We start from the raw sequence: 21603 nt of genomic DNA on the forward strand, positions 1-21603 counted from the left end.
GTACAATACACTATATCTGTACCCAAGATATAGTGTATGCCCAGCTATGTAGATAAGTCAATTAACTCTCTTAATCCAAGAAGGGGACCAGTCACATCTTTGAGTGGCCTGTGTGGTCAGAGGATTCTTACCTCTAAGTGTGCCTGTGAATAGAATTTATTTTCAGTGAGTGTAGGTAGTGAACTATTCAGTACAACTGAATTCCTGCCCACTGTGGATAAACTAGGGACACCTGAACAAGGCCTTGTCAGCGATTATCTAGAGCAGCCAGGAATGGTTTAGCACACTGCTGCATCTGTCCCCCTGATTTCCATGAGGGCAGGGAGGATGAAGGGATGCTATTGTTTGTTAGGAGAGAACAGTTTGTTTTCTCGAGCCAGATGTATACATCACAGAAGATTGTAACAAAAGGTCATGTGTGTCCCTGAGCATTTTCTACAGCATGTACAACCATCAGGAGTTCTGCAGTCGAACCTCTTAGGATAAACAGATTAAATCTGATCCATAAAGAGAGCTTAGGTTCCACATCAGGTGTATCTTGTAGCTTACAGGCAGTACGTCTCATGTGACTGAAGAATCAGCTGTCTCTTGATCTTTGCTTGAAAACAGTATTTTTTGAGCTCAGAGCAGTTTGGTCTGAGCATAAAGTTTTTTACTTCTACACTGACATTTCATGGCAAATAAAATTGCATTATGATGCATGCTGCTTTTGCATTAGCATTGCCATCTGGGTCAGACTGATGGTCTGTTATGGCATTATCCTCTGTGATAATACCCAGTAAAGATTTCTTTGAAGTCCATGAAAACACTGGAACTATGGAATGATTGAGTGGTCAGATACCAGCCCACTTTCTGTAAATCCTTGGTTCAGGAAGTTGCTAAATGACAGGTTTTATCTTCATTGCTTGGTTTAGTTAATTCTTGATGGGTTGGCCTTGCACAACAAATTAATTCTTGAGTGTACTTAGACTCTTCACATTAAAAGCTCCCAGTGACAGTTTCTGCTGTGTTTTGTAGCTGGTGCTGTGTCAAGCACACCTTGGCTTCTTTATTTGGCCTTGTGAAGGCAGCTTGCTGAAAGATATTTTGAAAGGCTGAGTTGTCAGCTGAAATATTTTTATGACTAAAGACAGTTTCCTTCGTAGTCTTAGAATGTTGTATATTGGTTTTCTAAACATTTTAATTGCTGTCCTTTTATTGTTTTTAATTACTCATTCAAACATATTGATGAGTGTAAATGCTTATTCTTTTGTCGTTTTGCTCATCTTCAGAGAAGTTTTAAAGGTAAGGTTGCAACACATTTCAGCCTCTCTTCTCTAGAGAGAGAGCTTCCCCATTGCTCACTGTTCAGCTGTTTGCAGTAAAACTCAGCACAGGCTGGCAGATTTTTTTTTTAGATTACTTCTGTGGCTCCATTTTTATAGCTGCTTATTATTTTTCTAAAAAGTTGTTCTATTTTAGCTGCATGTCTTCATTATATAATGCTGCAGATATCAGAACTTAGCTGCTTTAGATGAAGTGATACCCGTTTCTTCCAGTGGGACTTATGGATGGGATATAATTCAGCCATGCTCTGTACTGTTCCCAGAAAAGTTTCAAGCTGTATCTAGAATGTTTTCTGTTTTACTCTGCTTGGAGATAGCAAAACTAAAGTTAACACTAATTATTTCCTCTGGGAGATGAAAGGCATACCTCAGAAGAGTTGCTAGAATTAATTACAGTCCTGTAAGATTAATCATGACTGCACTTTTAAATCTACATTTCCTTCTCTTGGCCAACAGTTGCTTGTTTGGTCCATTAAGACTTTATCCATATCTGTTTACATATATAATCGACTTGGAGATATTGTTGATTGTTTCTTCTTTTATGAGTTTATGTTAGCAGATTCTGATTTGCAACTTCTCTTCCCCCCCCCCCCCCCCCGCCCTGTTTTTCTTAAACTGGAGAATTTGAATGATTGTCTATTCTGCTTGTTTCTCTTTTCAAACTGTTCTTAAAAGTGTTTGGGTTATTCAGAAATGTACATACAGAGTTTAGCTACTGAATTTGTTTCATTAATACAAAATAATGTGCTAGAAGATAGGCTTTGTGATTAGTGCTTTGATTACTTGGAATAAAGGCATTTGAATTTTACAGTAATTGGAATGATAAATATCTGAAAGTTTTGATTACTGTCTCTGGAGCTCCTCTGCTTACTAGCACTTTCTAGTTCATAATTTGAATATTATATTGTACAGTAAACCAGCAGTCTCCATCAATACTTTTTGTTTCTGATATGGGAATTAAAAAACACTCTGAGAGCATGTCACGCAATATGAAGTAAGAATATCCACATTATCTCCAAAAGGCTCTTCAGGCAAACAGGAATAGAATAGTTCAGTAGTTATTTGAATAGTGTAAAACATTGTTTCTGAATGGAACATGTTAGTCTTCTGAATATCTTTTAAAAATATGTTAATTGTGTAAATGGATTTAATCAGTTTGTTAAGAAGGGGGAGGAGGGGAAACATGCAAAATACTTAGATGAGTATTGTTTGTTTTGTGTCAAATTATATTTCTTTATATAAAAAGTACTTCAAGAGGAGCAATGCTGTCATTTTTTTGACATCCAAAGTCTTCATCCTGCAAGTAAGCAGTTACCTGATATGATTTATACATACATGGTATTCATGTGTAGAACTGAAATCTGAACACTTTGTTAAAAATGCCTCAAGCTGTTTATGCATTCAGTCAATATAGGAAATGTTTTTGTAAGCGCACAGAAAATCAATACTCCCTTGTTTCTTATAATTCAGTATTTAAAAATAATCTTTACAAGGCTTTTGAAGATTTACTATTACCTAGATGTATGTGGACTTAAAAGCCTTAAATCACTGCTGATTTTCAATTTTAAGACTAAAATAAGTTTTATACTGCTTGGAGGACACTCTTTTCCAAAATGAATAATGGTTTAAAAAGATTGTGAAACTAAATACCCTTACTCTGCTGTTTTGGAATTCAGCCTTATGTCTGTGGTTGCTAGAAAATGGAAAAGAACCACAAAATAGAAACATTTTTCCTATAAGAAAGCATAATAAATCACACATTACATTTTGAGATGATCACTTTCTTTTCTGCAGAGATAAACTGAGGTCCCTCTCAGTGCTTTCATAGGCTGAACCGTGTGCCCTGTAGTTGGGCCAGTCTTTGTGCTGGTTTTGTCCTTCCTCACCTAATGCTTTGTACTAACCAGTACACATGAACTGATTTCTGAGATACCCAGTTAGGCTGTATACCTTTTTTTCTTATGCTGTTACTGGTTAGACTTTTTGAAAGTCCTTTTTTAGTTTTGACATGTGAGATTTCTAAGTAACAGTCACAGTAATTTCATTTTGGTTTTTTTGCCTTGTTATAATAGGCTGTTCAGTAGTCTTTTGTAACCCTTCTCTGTACCTGTTCCACTTCACAATTAATGAATGTGAACAGATTATTCCATTATCTCAGATGAGATAACAAATGCATCTCTTCTGTATCCAGTGTTACAAGCATATGCTTCTTTCTTGCTTGCAAAAATACCTTATTTCTAGTAGATATGCCAACTGTGTATTTCACTGTTTTTAAATTCAACTAGGTAGCTGGTACATTGTACATCTGGTGTCCTGAATTTGCTTGTGTTTGTGTCACACTGATGGAACTATTCAGATTCCTGGATCTTTATGCTGCTGCTGTAAAACTTTCAGCAGCTCAGACTGCTGAATGCAACACTTAAAAATAGCAAGCGTTTTTCATCCACATTTCAGATGTCATCTGAATGACTGTTTTAAGTTGATTCTGCTATGAGGGGATTGGAGTGGAAAGGTGTAGGTCAGTTTTTGCCTTGGTGCTACTCCTCTTTTCACATGATTTTGTGGTTATGATGTCACCACAGTGATTTTAAAGAGTACTAAGACTTTAGTTTTAAATTGAAGAAAGAGGAAAGTTTTAGCTTTTATTCAGATTTGTCATGTTTTGTCCAAGAAGCTCCAAACAGATAGTGTACCTTAGGACTGAAGGAAGGAAAAAAAGGAACTAAAACTGTCCAAACCAGTGTGTTGGCTCAATAAACTGGCTCAGTCAGATTTCACTTCTACTCTTTCTTCCTGATATTCTAGTGGAAATAAGTGTTTACTTCTGTTGTGTCACGTGTTTGTCATAACAGCTGAGTGTTGGAGTTTTTGAGCAATTCTCATCTCTGCAAGTAACGGATTATCTTTGTAATAAGAACTGAAAATCTCTGAAAGTTTGTCTGTGATATATATTTTTTTCCTGTTTCTTTCAGTGACAGCATATTGGAACTTAGTGTTATGCCAAAAGATGAGGACATCCTTCAACTGGTACGTTTATGCAGCTTCTCTTCAGAGTATATTACCTAAACAAAAATGTTCTATTGTTGGTTACAAAGACTTTGAAGTGTGCTATCAGAATTAGAGTTAATATTTATCTTTTTGTAACTCCTTAGATATTTTTCTATTCCTTGCCATGCCTGAAATTTAAGGGGAGATTCCCGAAATATGGGGAGTACTGTGTTCACGTGATACTTCTAGCATGTTAAAAATACGTCTTGTTCATATTTTTACTGTAATTTGGATTAATTTCATTATGTTAGGATTTTTGAATCAGATGGCTTCTTTTAACTAGGTTGTCCAGGTCTAAACAATTTAAATTCAGAAACTAGCATATGAAGCCTTTGTTAATAACTCAGTAATTGTGAGTGGACTAAGAATTGTGATGAATGGGCCAAAGGTTATTACCAAATTTTTTAATTGTGATTGCTGTGTTTTGTTGCACTAGTGCCTATTTTGTCTTGATTTTCATTGAGGTCCTGCATGTGTAGTAAGATAATCCATCTCCCATTTAGTGTCTCTAAGTCGTAAAGAGTCTTGAACAATACACGACGTGTAAGTGCATTTTGTGAAGAATCAAAAAAACACCTAGTATATTGCTATGCTCTAATTTATTTTTAATTGGAAGCAGAAGAGAGAAGATGATGACAAGCATGGTAGATTTCCTTGTTAGTAGTTGGAAAAGTGTATTTTCTAATCCACACAGAAGTAGTAAGATGACACTGTGTTAAGAAAAACCTATGGGTTTTAGTAGTTGTTTTCTATTATTACAGACCAAATTATTGGGTAAAGAAAAAGTCCAAAAAACTTGGTGTTGCATTAAAGTGGAGGTAGAAGGTAGTACAGGAACTCTCCAGCTAGGACAACAAGCCAAGATTGTTAGAATAGAAGTGGTATTTTAAGAACATTTGATGAAGACATACTTCAGTAATCCAGCACAGAAAGTGTTGGGGGCAGGGTGTGAGTTTTGATTGCATGAATAAGTCGGAGAGAAAAGCTGTTGGGGTGTTTCTTGGTGGTTGTTTTTTTTTTTTAAATTGGAACTGTGAATATGTATAAATGCAGGAATAATGCTAACATTTAAGTTATTTGAATGCCATATGCACCTAATGCAGTCTTGTAGCCATAATAGTGTAAGAATCTGGACAATGCTGGATTTTTAGTTTTAAAGTTAAACTTCTGTATTTGTCTGGATGAAAAGGTCTTAGATGCATTATCTCTCTGTTGGTGAAACACAAAGTGCAAGCATCAGGTGAATTAGAGATAAAAAATAATTGGTTGTCTATAACTTGTTATATCAGCAGTCAAGATGTGGGAAGAGGGCAAAAAAAAATTTGTTGCCATTACAGGTAAGGAAAGGATATTAACAAAAAGAAAGTAAGGTCATTCTCCTTGAGGAGACTGAGGGATAAAGAAAAGAGAAAAAAATACCTGCCTGTGGAAGTTCTAGAAAAGACTGGATATATGAATAATCTTCAGGTGCCATTATGCAAAAGTTCCTTCTGAGTTCTAATATTTGATAAGAGTTGTAAATTTTGTATGTGAGGTTGCTCTGTTGAAGATGGAAAGAGGATTAGATTTGACAGGTGAAATCATCATTTTGCAAAAAATGCTTTACGTTGACCATATAGCTTGTGTGAGTTCCTTCAGTTGTTCATTACTGGGTTGGGTCATGCTACAGAGGGTTTTATGCTGCTGTTTGTTAAAATGCATTTGTTTGGGATAAAGTGAACTGCTCTTGAGAGCTTCCAGTTCCACATAGGATTTTCCAGAGGAAAACCATGGATGCACAGGTGTTTCCTGTGTCTATAGGGTTGAGCACTGCGTGTACTTGGGCCTATTGGAAATGACCTCTGATAGCAGCAGTTTGTTCATTCAATCCTGTCACAGAACACTTCAGTCTGTATGTTTCCAGGCATCAATTTTTGATGGCTGAGCTGCAGTTTGTGAAGAAACAGATGATAAAAATGAATTGCATCTTACAACAGAGTCTTATCAGTTGTGGCCTGTAACTGTATCTGTTTTAGCCCACCACACAGGAGGACAGATTTTAGCATTTCTAAAATAATTTACAATATTTTGATTCAGTGCATTCTCAGTAACTTCAGTAAAATGAAGAATCTATGCAATTCCCCTGAATTATAATAGAGGAAAAACAGCTGAAGTTGTGTTACATAAGCTATTATAGAATGTTAAATAACTGAGTTTTCTGTGACATATGTCACTGTAAATGTCTTCAAATAGTGTCACTCATTGTAAACTGATGTTAAATATTGGTATGATGTAAAAATAGCAAAACTTCAAGCACTAGTGGATATTGTAGTATGAGCTAATAAACGGTGTATCTAGTGCAGTGAGGATGGAATAGTTTCATTACATTCAGGAACAATGCTGGTAGTGATAAATTTTGTAGTACTTGGTAGTCTATTCCATGTGCTCAGGACTGAGGGCTAGAAACACAGTTGCTTGTTTCTATCCTTAGTTTGCTATTTATAAACCTTGAGTTTAGTCTACAGAAATATCCATATATGTCTGTGAACCTCTTGGTATACTGAATTTCCTGAAAATGTGGCTTCAAATCCATTCATCAATGGTAACAATGAAGTGGTCCCATCAACAGGCCATTGCCCTCTGTGACATGTGAGCAGTGCTTACATGGAAGGGAATTACATGTGGAATCCTATCATTAGTGAAACCAATGTCACTTGTATTTGTTCACTGGTGTGATGCTGAAAATGTCACTTTGTGGATGGAGAAAAGGATATTTAAAACATCTATATCCATAACACAACCATGAACTCTTGACAGCTGTGTCTGTGTTGGGTTTTTACATGCTTCTCAAATTTGTGATAAATTCACTTAAATTTATCAGAAGAGATTATATTGAAACATTTCTAGGTATGTGACCATTTTTAAACTAGGAAGAGGAGGATTATTTTTGTCATGTTATCTTCAGTGCTTCAAATTTGATGTATCCATATGCAATTTCTGTAGCATTCTCAACCTTTTTTGACAGAATTTTGGCATCTCATAGGTTTTAGTACTGCTGACTTCATGCAAATGGGAAGATGCATTTAGGTCAGCTACAAATAGTTCATTTTTCTCAAGTGTATTCAATTAAATTATTGCTGTTTTGTAGCCTTTGGATAGCAAATTTAATACTAAAATACTGTTTAAATTTTGACAACTTTCCAGTTGTTTAAAAGCTTTTTCTTTTAAGTAGAAAATACTGAATGTAAAAGTGTTTCATAGAGTAAATTGAGTTTTCGAAGCCTGTTTACAGGTGAGCATTATGATGAGTGCTGTCAGTAGGCTTTGTTGTGTCTTAACATGTGCATGTTACTGCATCCTCCATATGCAGGATTTTTGGACCATTTTTGTGGGAATGTTTCACATTGGAATGTACTTATTTTCTAATTGTTCCTTCTGCATGTAAAAAAGAATACAGCCTACAAGTCACTGAATTTTTAAGTACCAAGCAGTTGAAAATACCATTCTTAGAAAAATAGTATCTTTAATATGCTCTGCATTGGAGCTGTTTATTTGGAAGGTTATTTGTAATGTAGCATATTAATAATTTTATGTGGTGCTTATTACAGGTAAAGATATGTAGATACTATTTCGTAGATGTATATAACTATGTTGTGTATAAACACACATACTATAGGTAAGGTACCCTTTTTTTCACTGTTCATTTTCTAGCACTTTTCCCACTGCACACTCACTCAGAAGTTTATTTTACCTAACTTTTAGCCTACCTCCAATAGTTTAATTTCTAATAAACCATTTCCTTACAGGAATCGCCCAGAAAGGTAAGAGGTTACTGCTGGTCTTAGGTGTCACCATTAAATATTATTTAATGTCCAAATCTGTTGAAATGTGCCTTAGCCTTCCAGAAAGAACTTTGCAGCTTCTTTTGAAAAAATTATTGAACTTTCTATGAGTAATGGTAAAGGTGGAAATAAAAGGGGACTATTATGTTTTTGATAAATTTAGTTAAATCTTAATCTTTCCCCAGAATTACAGACCAATGAAGCTGCAGATCAGTAACTGAAAGTTAACCACATTTGAACAAAAATGTTTCTCTTCTCATAGATAGCAGGGGAGCCAAAAATTGTAGATGGGAATGCCCAGGAAAATGGGTAACAATCAAATGAAGCACAGATTTTCTTTTTTGTTTTTCCTTCTTTCTAGTCAGGTGATATGGAAATTCTCAGTATATTGGAAGGTTTGTGCAGTAGAGAAGAGTTTGCTGTATTATCATTTCTGAACTTAGAATTTTTTGTGGGATTTGGTGGCTCTCAAGGCCTGTAATTGAGGGGAGGAAAAAAATGGGAGGAACCCCCCCATAACAACAGCAAAATGAAAAATAACTTAAATGAGGAAATGTATCCTAGAGTTTTACATGCCTCAGTAACCTTGCATCTCTGAGTACAGGTCTGCCCACAGTTGGCTCCAGTGTTAAAGACTTCCAGTTTAATTTTGTTTTTCTTTGTGTGACCATCCAGTTGCACTAGACCTAGTGAAGCAGCATGGCAAACTGCAAAACATTGTATTTTGCTTTATCTTTGAATAAGGTTGGAGATGTTTTTCTAAGTAGCTGTATTTAGTCCAGAGACTTGGAGCACTTCTTTGCTTCTGGATTTTGTGCTGACAGTTACTGATGTGCACAGAGGTTAATATTAAAGCTGTGGCAGCAAGTACAGTGGAAGACAGGGTGTGGTGTGAAGACAGCGACCTAGAAGAAGAGACTTAAGTTTTGTTGTTGAACATTGTATGTTAGAAAATACCATTTGCATCAACCCTCCTAACCACAATTTAGACTTTATGAGAGAGTCTCTTACACAGCCTGTATTTGGAAATTAAATTTATTTGGCTTAAGGCATTAAATTTATATAGGAAAAATGCACTGCCGTTAGGAAGAAAGAGTATGTGCTTTTTGGGTTTTTTTCAAATAACATTATCTGACTGTACTCTTTGGGTGTCTCAGAGTCAAATAAAAGCACTTGAGCTGTATTACTAACGTTCTTGCCAGAACAAACTGTAACTAGAAAGTGTTTCCTTGTAAGAGAGCTGTAAACCTTTTCTGGTGTGCAGTTTGCATACTCATGATGACTGTGAGACTAAGTTAAGACTGGGGAAGAGAACAATTTAGTAGTGAAGAAATAAAATCTGAAGCCAAACTGGTTGGAGAAGGAAAGAAGAAATGCATCAAGCTCAGTCTTAAATGGAGTTGGGCATGTTGGCTTCTGATTCATCAAAATGCTTGTCACCAGTTTAGTGAATAGTTCTGTTAAAATTGGTGTTATTTGTCCTGTGGTGTAGTGAAGCACACCCATCCTCAGTGAAAAGTAGGGCTGCATGTTTTCATGGATTTGGGCTAATTGGTGTAGGATAGGGTCAGTTTGAAGTCTTGGAAGTACAGGGTTTCGCCATAATTCTTTCCCAGAGGAGTCCCCATGCATTTGGCTGTTACAGTTCTAGCATCTAATAGCGTAAAGTCAGGGGGGTAAAAGTGGGACCAAGGCCCTTCAGCTGAATTTTACGTGGTTAATTAAATACCTTGTAAAATGGCTTATTTGCTTAAAATGTATTTTGACTATCATATGGTGTGAATGTATTACCTTAGGAGTTAAAACCTTAATGGTTGTACAAATTCGCAGTAAGAAATTAATCCTTTACCACTGGAGTTTGCAAACTTTGTGCAAACAAAACCAGATTGCAAGGTGGGAAGAAATGGTACCCAGTAACTAGAAACATGCTGAGTTCTTACTGTAAGAGTAGCAATTTTCTTCTGGTAATTGTTGTGGTGCTGTTATCATCAAAGCAGTTAATGTCACTCTGAATTGCTGAATTTGTATGGTAGTCTTTTAAAACTGCCGTGTTGTGAGAAGGTGAAAAAGCTCATTAAACATCTAGACCAATTTTTGGATCATATTGGAGCTCCTGAATAACTGCTGAGTATCCAGTTCTGGAAATTGAAATGTCTTGATTGGTGTCTGAATCAGGAGCATCACTACTCTGGGTATTAAAAAAATATTTTTGTTCTCTAAGTTGTGAATCTTTTTTTGTTTGGTTGATTTGGCTTTTAAGGCTATAAACACTTAAAATTCAGCCATACCCTAATGACATTTTTATGAACGTCTCCTGTTGCAATTGCTTAGAGATTAAGGTACCATTTCCCACATGATTTAGTATAAGAGAAACTAAAGAGAGAGTAGTACTCAAGCTGTGTTTTATGTGGTTGCAAAATATGTTAAATATCAAACCAGTGTATGAAGTAATAAATACATTGGTGTATTTCATATTTCTTAGTCTCTAAACCCCTGCTAAAAATCTCATCACTTTGTGCTTAAAGCAGTTAAAATATTTCATTAGTAAAAAATTGATAATGCATCCTCCAGCGTGACATTTGCAGGGCAGATCCATCTGTTTCTTTGTAACTTGCATTATTTTCTGTAGGCCCTTAATCAGAGTTATGAAACAAAGATATCAAATATTCCTTGTGGAAATGTCACAGTCTATAAAATTTCTCTTTCTTGGAAGTGTGTTCTGCTTTGTTTCAGTGCTTTCTTGGGTGGTGAGTGAAATGAGGTTGTGAGGAGAAATACACTTTCCAGTAACTGTCTTACACAGAACTGGCAGTCTGTCTGTCTGGGTATAACTGCAATCATGGAAACATACTTGTTTTTGGGAGTAGAAAACCTAGCTGATCTCATTTTGGTCTCTGTGGGAATACTGTCTTTTGAAGGTGATATTTTAATACCTGTGATAAATTTGGTCGAGAACTGCGAACTGAATTTTATCCTCACTTGTAGTCTTGAGCTACAGTCAGATCACACGAGCTTTGGAATTTAGCTTTCCTGCTGTCAAAGTCAATGAAGCATTGTTTGTCAGAGGGAATGTTTTACCAAAACATAAATGGAGTATTTTCTGTTGATGTAATGTGTGCATTACATCTCAGAGAAGGTGGGATATCAGCTGTTTTATCAGCTGTATAAATTGATAATTATTTTCCGATTAGGGGGCAGTATATGAGGGATTTTGTTAGTCTTGCATGCCAGAATGATCTTGCTCAGTCTGGTTTTTGTGTGTTCAGCATCTCTTCCCATTTTTTAAAATTTCATTCTTCATATTTTTTTATTTAATTCTTTAGTTTAATTTCTTTATTTAATTCATCACAATCTTAAACAGCCATTTATTTAAAGATTTAGAAATGCTTATCTTCGTACATTCCTTCCCCCCATTAAATATGTCAGTGGAAGCCTGTCCTGATTTTTACTATGAGTGGAGGAAAAAAAACTGCAAATCACATGAGGAGAGTGTTTCTGCAGCATCATTCCTCTAATTTTCAGCTCTCTCGTACAGCGTGAAAGCAGCTGCAGTCAGCTGACAGTTTGTGGTCGTGGTCAGATATATGTGAGGAAGGGGCGTGCTGTTTTAAATGCATAATAAAGCTGTTGTTTCGTCACCAGGAAGCAGGGATGGATGGTAGCAGCCCAAGGAAATGAGAGACAGTTATGTTGCTGTAGTGGAAGGGAAATATTGCACAGAGCCAGAGCTCTCTGCAGGCAGCTGTAGGGATGCACCAAGGCAAAATGGCACTAACGTATTTTGCTTTCTGTGAAGGTACAGGATAAACATAAGGAGCAGATAAAAGCCTGAGATGGATGTGCTCACAAGGAGGGTGAAGTTATTTTTTATGCTCTACTGCCCTTTATGTCTGTTGGTACCTTCCAGTGAAATAAGTGTAGCTGTATTTTTAGCTTGCTGTAGTCAACATCAATATGACAAGATAATTCTGTCTTTACATCTGTAAGCAGTTTTTACTGTGTTTTCCTGTTTTCTGCCAGCTGCAGTTTACAAAGGATGTCACAGCACTGGTAAGAAATGTACAGTAGCCATTTCTCTGATGGTTTTGTAAGGCATGTTTTTCTTAATGATTTGTGAGAAGCAAGAATATGAAACAACAAGTTTGGAAATAAGCTAGATAATCTGAGCTGAATTTTCTTCATAACGCTGATCTCTTGATTTGTGGTTTGTGCTTGTGTTTTCTCTTAGTGTGCTTTAATATTTTGCACTTCAGTAATGCTCGGTGGAACATTGCAGCAGTATTGTAAATGCCTCGCCCTCCTTTCTACTTTGCTCTGTGTTAATTTTATGGCTGCACTTGGGCTTTTATTCTACTGTTAAGAAAGAGCACATTGATATACTGGACTTGAGCATGTTATGATTTGAACAGGAAATGCTGTGATATGATAGCTCTCCTAAGCGTGTAAAAGCCCTGAGAAATTATTTTAATCCTCTGTTACACTAGCAGGCTCTGCATTGGCTCTTTATTTCATTATGTTCAAACTGAACGAAGTCATGCTGAAGTTTTTCAATAACAGAATATTGTTTAAGTATGCTGTATGCTTCTCATTGGTTTATTATTTTGAATGTTCTGTTAATTTCATGATGACAAATGCTGCTTTCAGAACTGCTGCAGAAACATACTAAGTGTAACATAACCATTTTTTTCATAAGTCAGGTTGTTATGCATGAAGATGCAAAGTGCACTGAGGAAATTAGAGATTTCAGTTTGGGTTTCAATGGTGCATGGACAGTGGTGAATATGTATTAATTTTCATACTATTTCTACCTCAAAATTAAAAATGCTAAATATCATTAATATTTTTTGCAGTAAAATTCTTGTATCATGTACTTACTGTCTCTTGTAAAATACAAGATGACTTACAGGGTGTTGGCTCACAACAACGTGTTAGTGCTTCAATTTACTCTCTATATGTTTAGGAAGTGGCTTTTATGTAGAAAACATCTTAGAGGAGTGTGTGTGTATGTATGTTTGTCTGTACTTTTCATATGTACTGCATTAAGTGAACAGAGTTGTTTTGTACCCTAAGTGTATAGAGAATTTTCTAGTGCTAGTTGAATTTATTACGCAACGTATTAACCTATCGATTGCTGTGAAATTCCAGTTTCCAGCAATGGGAGGCTTAAACGAGAAAAATATGTGAAGTATCATGTTAGAAAGCAGAATTCAGGGGGAGAGAAATTCTGTGTTTTGTGCTCATGGATTTTGAGAAACCTGACTCAGTGCCCTACTTGCAGTATTTCCTAGAATTGGCCATAAGTTCAGTTTTTTAATCGTTGAGGGATTGTATGTCGTTATTTTGCTTGTTCTGTTTCTACTCACTCAAGGGATGGAATGCTGGTTTTATCTTTTGAGCTAACATTTTGTCTGAAATTAGGAGTGTGAATTTTAAACCTGTGTTCCCCTCCATTAACGCTTGATCATGCAAATACTAGATGGCAAATTTTTCCATCTCCCTCACTGCTGAATACTCACTTAATCTTCTCTCCACAGGCGTATTCCCAAGATGCCTACCTGAAAGGCAACGAAGCCTACAGTGGTAATGCCCACAACATACCTGAACCACCACCAATATGTTATCCTCGCCTGACATCCGCAGCCTCTGTTAAGGCACAAGCTGGAGACAAGCTCCCTTCTGACTTCTCGCTGGGGAAACACCAAGTCAATAGACCAGTCCGGGCATTGGCACAGCCAGAGAGGGCCTACAGAATGGAAATACAAGTGCCTCCATCACCAACAGACATTGCAAAATCAAATACAGCTGTGTGCGTTTGCAATGAAACTGTAAGGACTGTTATTGTGCCTTCTGAGAAGGCTGTAGATTTGCCATCTTGCAGAAATAACCATGCTGGTCCATCACACAGGACAGAGGAAGTAAGATACGGCTTAAAAGATCAAACCAATCTGAAAGTGTGGACCACATCACCACCATCTTTAGTGTCCACTGCCATTGTACTTCCCCAGACTCCAATAACAAGACCAGTTGATACAACTGGAACAGTAAGTAAAGCTTCAAATTACGTAGTATGTCCAGAAGGCATCCCAAACACTAGACCTTCCACTCAAGCCACAGACTCGCCCTCAGTCTCTACTAATCACTACAGTTCTCCAGCCTCCCACCAGCATATAGACTGGAAGACCTACAAAACCTACAAGGAGTACATTGATAATAGGCGCATGCACATGTATGGCTCCCGAACAATACAGGAAAGGTTAGATAGCTTAAGGGCAGCTTCTCAGAACACAACTGAGTATAATCAGGTGGTGCCAAATCGCACTGCTTCTCAGGTACGGCGCAGGAGCACCTCTCACGACAGGGTTCCGCAGTCGGTCCAGATCCGGCAGAGAAGTGTATCCCAGGAAAGGCTTGAAGATCCCGTGTTGATGAAGGAATGGCCACGAAGTGCTTCACAAGATACTCTAACTTCACCTTCAGTCAATGCTAGAAATCACAGGGCTCGGTCATGGGATTATCTCAGCAAACAGGGTGAAGTGCTAGAAAATTTTCATTCTGACAATATGATTGCAGATGCAAATGGAGATAGGAGAAAGACTTACAAATGGACAGGGTTTACTGAACAAGATGATCGGCGAGGTATTTATGACAGATCTAGACAACATGCATTTCATATGTCCCTTCGAGGTCAAAATTTTCCTATTGCTCCAAATAGTTATATTTCAGACAACAGGAGAACAGGTAGTAGAGCTTCTCTGCCTGGTTCTCACTTTCCGAAAGCTTCACCAGACATTAAAATGTTACAGACTTCTTGTGATTCGCAGACTCCTATGGGAGTTTCAAAATCTGCAGGCGTTTCACAAGAGAGGTTGTCTCTCACACCAGCCAGAAGTTCTAGAAGTAGCTCTCTGAAGAACTCAGCTCCCTATGCAGCAAAACCATCGATTCCCCTTAACCAGGGTCTGGATGCTATTGCCAGCAAAGACCAAAGAACAGTAAATCACTTGCATCAAAGCAGTCCATTAAACCAACAGTCAAGGATCCGGGCTGAAGGTGCCCCAGATCACAAAATAGAAACTGGTAAAGCCATCCAGCCCTCCTCTATGGCTCCAGCTTCCTCCAGACTTGTTCAGCCAACAAGTGAGTGTTTAACTACCTCTGACAATGTAGACGGTTCCATCAGACAAAAGATTCAGGGTTTTGAAAGGGAAGATGTTCGTGAGTCTGAAAGTCTGCAAATGGATATTCAGGGAAATGACAAAGACACAGTGGTCATGCGGGACAAATCACCTTCTGGCCACCAAACTCCCCAGCCTTTGAGGCATCAGTCCTACATTCTTGCTGTAAATGACCAAGAGGCAGCCTCAGATACTACCTGTTGGTTACCTAATGATGCTCGAAGAGAAGTCCACATAAAAAGAATAGAGGAAAGAAAAGCATCAAGTTCCAGCCCACCTGGTGACTCTTTGGCTTCAATTCCGTTTATTGGTGAGTTAAATTATTTCAGTGTACATCAGATGTTTTTCTCTCCTAAAGCTGATGAAAAACAGCATGCCAGGTAGCTGTCTGCTATTCCTGTAAACCCTGATCTTAAGAGGCATGGGAGATCTTTCTCATCTAAAATAACTTAAGGTTAGTAAAAGTAAAAATATTTTTCACTGGAGAAAAACAGTATTCTGTTTTGTTTGGGGGTCCTGGAGAATAAGTGTAAAAAAGCCCACAGTGATGTAATATTTCTCTAGAGTTTTCTTTAACCCTCTGGGTAAGTCTGTGTTACGTAACTCCATCTGGTTATCACTCCACATAATGTTTGTGCTGTTACGTATACGGACAACCAGCATTTGCAGCACCTTTCAAATACTTTTACTTCTCTAGTATAAAATATACTTGGAATCCAGTACAGAGAGAATATGGATGCAAATCCATATAAGAGTGATTTGTGGGGATAAAAGTGTTTCAGATGAATAGGAATGGTGAATGCTTTCTGAGACAGACAGGGAATAGATGAAAGCTGTTTCAGGTGAAGGGATAGCAATAAAAAGCAGTGGCTTTGCAAGTAGAGATGCTAATGCAGATATGAATGAAAGGGTTTGTGGAAGCAGAATTTGAGAAGGCAAAAGGATTTGCCTGTGTGCTGTGACACAGACAGGGTTGGAATTACAGGGAGCTTACGGGAAGGGTGCGGAATAGGAAAGGAACCAAAGGAAGGATTGGAAATAGTAGAAAAAAATTTATATTGAATGTTGGATATGTGATGAATTAGTGTCTTGTGCGGAAGAGAGCGTTACAGTGTCAGAGCATTTCTGTTCTATCCAAGTAGTCAATGCCTCTGTTGTCTTTGTCCTGCTGTTTTTCTTGGGTTGGATTTTCTTTTGTTGTGGCTGATTTAATGCTTTGTAGTCTGGATGTCTGTGTATCGTTTTCCACAGGAGTTGATTTATACCTGATTCTCTGTGCTCTTGAACTTAGTGTAGGAAGTTTTTAGAAAATACTGCGAAATTTAGATTCTCGGACTCATCTGTGTGAAAAACAACTCTCTTTAATGATATATTTTTTTTTTTTACACGTTAGGTTAAGGGAATTACAGATACCATGTCTTTAGCATAATTGTCTTCTGTTGGGGATATGAAGCAGTGATTTTTTTTCCCCTAGCATTATCTATGATATCCACTGCTAGTTGAAAGGGAATAACCAAAACACAGTGAAGAAGCTTTGTGTTAATCAGAAAATGGAAATCAGGCAAAAGATACAATAATAATTCTGTTCTTTAGAGAAAATAATAGTAAGACATTAAAAAGTACTTTCTTAGCTATCAGATGCTGCTTTTGTTGGGTTTTTCATTTTGAATGGGAGTTGTATAGATCTTTTTCATTCTTCTTATTACTGGATGTATCAATGTAATTTTAGATTGTTCTTTAGACCCAGCCAATCTTTCTTTAAGGATTGCCAAAGTTTGTGAGTCATGTAACTGATCTTTGTGCAGAATTTTTCAATACTCTGCCTAAAACCAGTGTTGGGTTCTTGATTTACATACTGTGTTTGCTGGGAGTATTCTAATCCCATACATTTTAAATGTCATGTTAAAGTCAGATCAAGGTTGGTAACATCAAGCCCAACCTTTTCTACACCATCTCTTTTCTTGGTTTTGACAAAGATTTCCCATGAACTTTTATTTATTTGACTTGATTCCATATTTTAGTGAAATGTGTTGATTAAAGTTCAAAGAAGCCTTAATCATGTCAGTTGTACTGTGTTTGGTAGCAGCTGAGCAGGTCAGAAGGAACCGAATTGTAACTCTTCATTGCAGTCTCTTGGCCTGACACCACATGGGATTGAATTCTTATAAGCCTCTTGGAATGAAACCTCCTGAATGTTCCAGAAATACTAAAAACTGGTGCTTCTAGAGCCTAGGCACTGCTGGAGTCACCGTGGTCTTCGTGGCTGTCTTCCTAGCAAGGAATTCCTCTGTGCCAGTGCAGGTGCTGTAGAAAGTTTCCACCCCAGTTCCAGCACCTTGAAGAGGAAATAACCCTCCCTGAATAGAAAGAGTATGAAATGTTATGGAAGTGGACAACTTCTTATGTTAGAATTTGTGTGCATTATTCTAACTTTGCTTGTTCTGCTATCATTATGCCTTATTACAGCTCTGCTTGTTAAAAGCTGTATTTAGTCAGTCGGCTGAAACCCTAGATCTGCTTTGAAGTTCAGTTAAAGGCTTTTTAACTCTTCAGATGGAAAATCACTATGAGTTTTGGTTTAGGGTTTTCTTTTGGGTTTGGCTTTTTCTTTTCTTTCTCTGATTATTGAGAAGGATCTTACTTTGAATGAAGACATACCTTGGAGTTGGCAATTGCTTTACTTGCCTTACGTTTTTATCTGTATAGTAGGGTTTTTTGCATTCTTAGGTTGTATTGGATAGAGCTAATTTAATAAATGCACTTACTGAAGTTATTTCTACAGTAGATACTTGGAGTAATGTAAAAATGTAAATTTAGGGGAGGGTAACAAATACCTTTCAAGGTCACAGATTGCTACCATTTAAAATGTATGGTGTTTAAAATGTCTGTGGTGTGTCTATCTTTATTACCACTTTCTGCTTATTAAAATTAGTAGATATGTCCAGGATCATATTTTGGTATAAATTCAGTCAGGAACAGTTGGCTTTTGCAGCAGTATTTTGTGACTAACCCACTTCTGGGAACAGCACAACATCAGGATGATTTTAGGCCTGGGTAAGTAGCACAGAGCCCTGCACCACAAACAGAAATTCAGGCAGGGTTTCTCTTGCTTCCTTTCAGTGGATTTTTGCAGACATCATGGTGGGTTACTGAAGAACTGCCTTTTGACACTAGTCTTTTCGGAAAAGTAGTTCAGCAGCAGGAAGATTTAAGTTTTGGGTGTAATTTACTAATAGAAATGAGAGATCTGTTAAGACCAAACCTAGTAGGTAGCTGAAATATCTTTTATGGAGAAATGGATTTATTTGAAAAAAATAGGCAAAATATTGTGTGTTCAAACTCTTCTTCAGGTAAGCGCATGTTCCTAGGGGGATGATAAAGCTGTCAGCTTTACAGATAAACATACAGTGGTATTGCATGCTTTGCTGTTTTGCATGTGCTACTGAATGCAGCATATTGTGGTTCTCAGGAAGCTGGTATATCTATTTTCAGGTCCAAAGAAAAGCTGTGTTATTAAAATGCTCTTTATTGTTTCAAACCGTACAAGTTAGTCTAGTGACGGTTTCCTGTTTTTACCCAGAAAAGGTCTCACCTGTTATGTAGACTTAATAAAAATACCATTTTCTCTGTCAGTAGCTATATTAGCAATTGTGCATTTTTCGGACTTGGACAATTTCTGTGCTAGAGAACAGCAAATTATAATTTTCTGACCTACTAGGTAACTTTTGGACGAGTTGATCTTCACTGGAATGGAAACTAGAATGCTGCTGAACATCCGGATAGACATGGATGGCGAGTGGTGTCTCTCAGGGGTCCTTACTGGGACCAGTGTTATTAAATATCTTCATTAATGACACAGACAGTGGAGTCGAGTTCACCTTGGCAGATTTGCAGATGGCACCAAGTTTGAGAGGTGATGTCATCCTGAGGGACCTGGACAACTGGAGAAGTAGGCACATGGGAATCTCACGTGGTTCAACAAGACTAAAAGCAAGGTGGTCTGAGTCGTGGCAACCCCTGGTATCAACACAGGCTGGGGATGGACAGGGTGAAAGCAGCCCTGCCCAGAAGGAACTGGGGGTGCTGATGGGTGAGAGGCTGGACATAACCCAGCCCAATCAAACATGTCCTGGACTGCGCCAAAAGCAGCGTGGCCAGCTGGTAAAGGGAGGGGATTCTGCCCTTTTCTCTGCTTTGGTGGGACCCCATCTGCAGTGCAGCATCTAGCTCTGGGGTCCCCAGCAGGGAAGATGTGGACCTGTTGGAGCAAGTCCAGAGGAGGGCCACCAAATCTAGCAGATGGATGGAGCACCTTTCCTATGAGGAAAGACTGAGAGAATTGGGATTGTTCAGCCTGGAGAAGAGAATGCTTTGGGGGAGATGTAGCTATGGCTTTCCTCCTGAAGGGAGCCTACAAGAAAGATGGAGAGAGACTTCTCGCAGGAATGTGTAGTGACAGGACAGCAGGCAATGGATTTAAACTGAGGTTTAGGTTAGATAGTAGGAGGAAGTTCTTTACTGTGAGGGTGATGAAGCACTGGAACAGGATGCCCAGAGAAGTTGAGGATGCCCTGTTCCTGGAAGTGTTTAAGGCCTTGGTTGGGTGGATCACTGAGAAACCTGGTCTAGTGGAAGATATCCCTACCCACAGCAGGGGGCTTGGGTCCCTTCCAACCCAAACCCTTTTATGTTTTGTAACTGTTGAGAAAATGTTGCTTCAGAATATAGTTACTACAATACATTTCATAGACATAAATGTCTAGTAGGCATGTCTGAGATTTGCAGCAAGGTTGAAAATACTTTTTACTACTTAGGATACTTACGGTAGAGTAGAAAGAAATAAATGTAAAAGAGGTTAGTCTAACTCCCACACTGAGTTGAATGAACTACCCACAGGAGTGAAATGGGGATGCTGCTTCAATACTTAACCTCATTGCAGCATGAGTAGCTGTCAGGCTGGCTTAGTGCTTTGGCCATTACTACTGGGTGGATGTTCTTTCCAACTTCACAGAGGCCTGTCACATGAAAATTAGTTTTAAACAGATACATTTTCGCTGAGGTTTTTGAAACATCATCTTGGAAGTTCAAAATAATTTTAAAATAAAATCAAGATCATAGCTATCCTATTACAGAGGGGTTTTTTAGGCATGTAGCAGATTTTTCCTCAAGGCTACAGTCCCATTTTGAAAATATTTAGCACATCTTTACCCTAGAAAAGTTTTAGGTCACTTTATGCCACTATTAATTTATGAATAACTGAGAGAAAATTAGCCAGATAAAAATACCTGACCAGACTTTTTGATAAGACCAAAATATTGTAAAAATCAGATATGTTCTTCCCCTGACTGAAGCCCATACCTTCGGAAAGGTATAAGAACAAGGCAGGGATATGTAATACTTAATTCTGATACTTTCTGTTCTTCCACTGTTTGTACTTTAAAGTATCTCTGAGCCAGATGTGGTTTTAAGTGCACCATAAATTTCTCTGTTCTCTTCTGTATTACAGTAAAATTTTGTCATCCAATGCCCTGTATTGATTTAAGCAAAGATTTGCCAGGGGGTTCACAGCTGAAGATGCATGGTATTTGTTCCCTTAGTGTCTGTTTGTGTTTTTCTAAAACATGTCTCCTGTTGACTAAATTCACTGTGTGGATTAAAAGGATCCCCAAAGACCATCCAGTTCCAGCCCCGTCATCACTGGAAACACCTTCCATTAGGTTGTTCAGAGCTTCACTCAATTTGACTTTGAACACTTCCAGGGATGGAGCATCCACAGCTTCTCTGAGGAACCTGTTGCAGTGCCTCACCACCCTTAAAATAAATTTCTGTATTGCTTCTACCCCTAGTTCAGGCAAACCACCAGTGCAATTTCTAGTGCTAGTAATCAGGCACACTCTACTACTCACCATGCTTTAAAAGCTGACCTTCATGCTAATTTTCAAAACAAAAAAAAGTTGGGGTTTTGTTTTTTTATGGTTGGTTGTTTTTTTTTTTTTAGGGGGGTTGTTTTTGTGGGGTTTGTTGGTGTTTTTATTTTGTTGGGGTTTTTTATTTGTGGGATTTTTTCTTTTTATTTCACCACCTGTTTTTTACAAACATCATAAATAAAAGTACTTGGGTACTTGCTGATTAGCAGATCGGGTGAAACTCACTGGCTTCCAGTGAAGAGTTCTCAGTCCTGTTTTTCCTTTTTTTATGTTGTTCTTGTTGTTACTATATGTTTTTTCAGAGTAT

At 37.8% G+C, this 21603-nt stretch overlaps 1 protein-coding gene across 3 annotated transcripts in view; it reads left to right on the forward strand.

The window, feature by feature from the left end:
• ARHGAP21 (Rho GTPase activating protein 21) overlaps positions 1–21603 on the forward strand; it is a 59356-nt gene that overhangs the window by 15286 nt on the left and 22467 nt on the right. For 2 of the 3 annotated variants that reach the window (XM_062494282.1, XM_062494272.1), the window contains 3 exons: positions 4298–4352; positions 12215–12244; positions 13729–15679. In XM_062494282.1, coding sequence (XP_062350266.1) covers positions 4298–4352; positions 12215–12244; positions 13729–15679 — 2036 coding nt within the window. The remainder of the gene's footprint in view (positions 1–4297; positions 4353–12214; positions 12245–13728; positions 15680–21603) is intronic. The other variant, XM_062494291.1, reaches the window with a different exon arrangement.

Source organism: Cinclus cinclus, chromosome 1 (genome assembly GCF_963662255.1).
Source record: "Cinclus cinclus chromosome 1, bCinCin1.1, whole genome shotgun sequence".
Taxonomy (NCBI): Eukaryota; Metazoa; Chordata; class Aves; order Passeriformes; family Cinclidae; genus Cinclus; species Cinclus cinclus.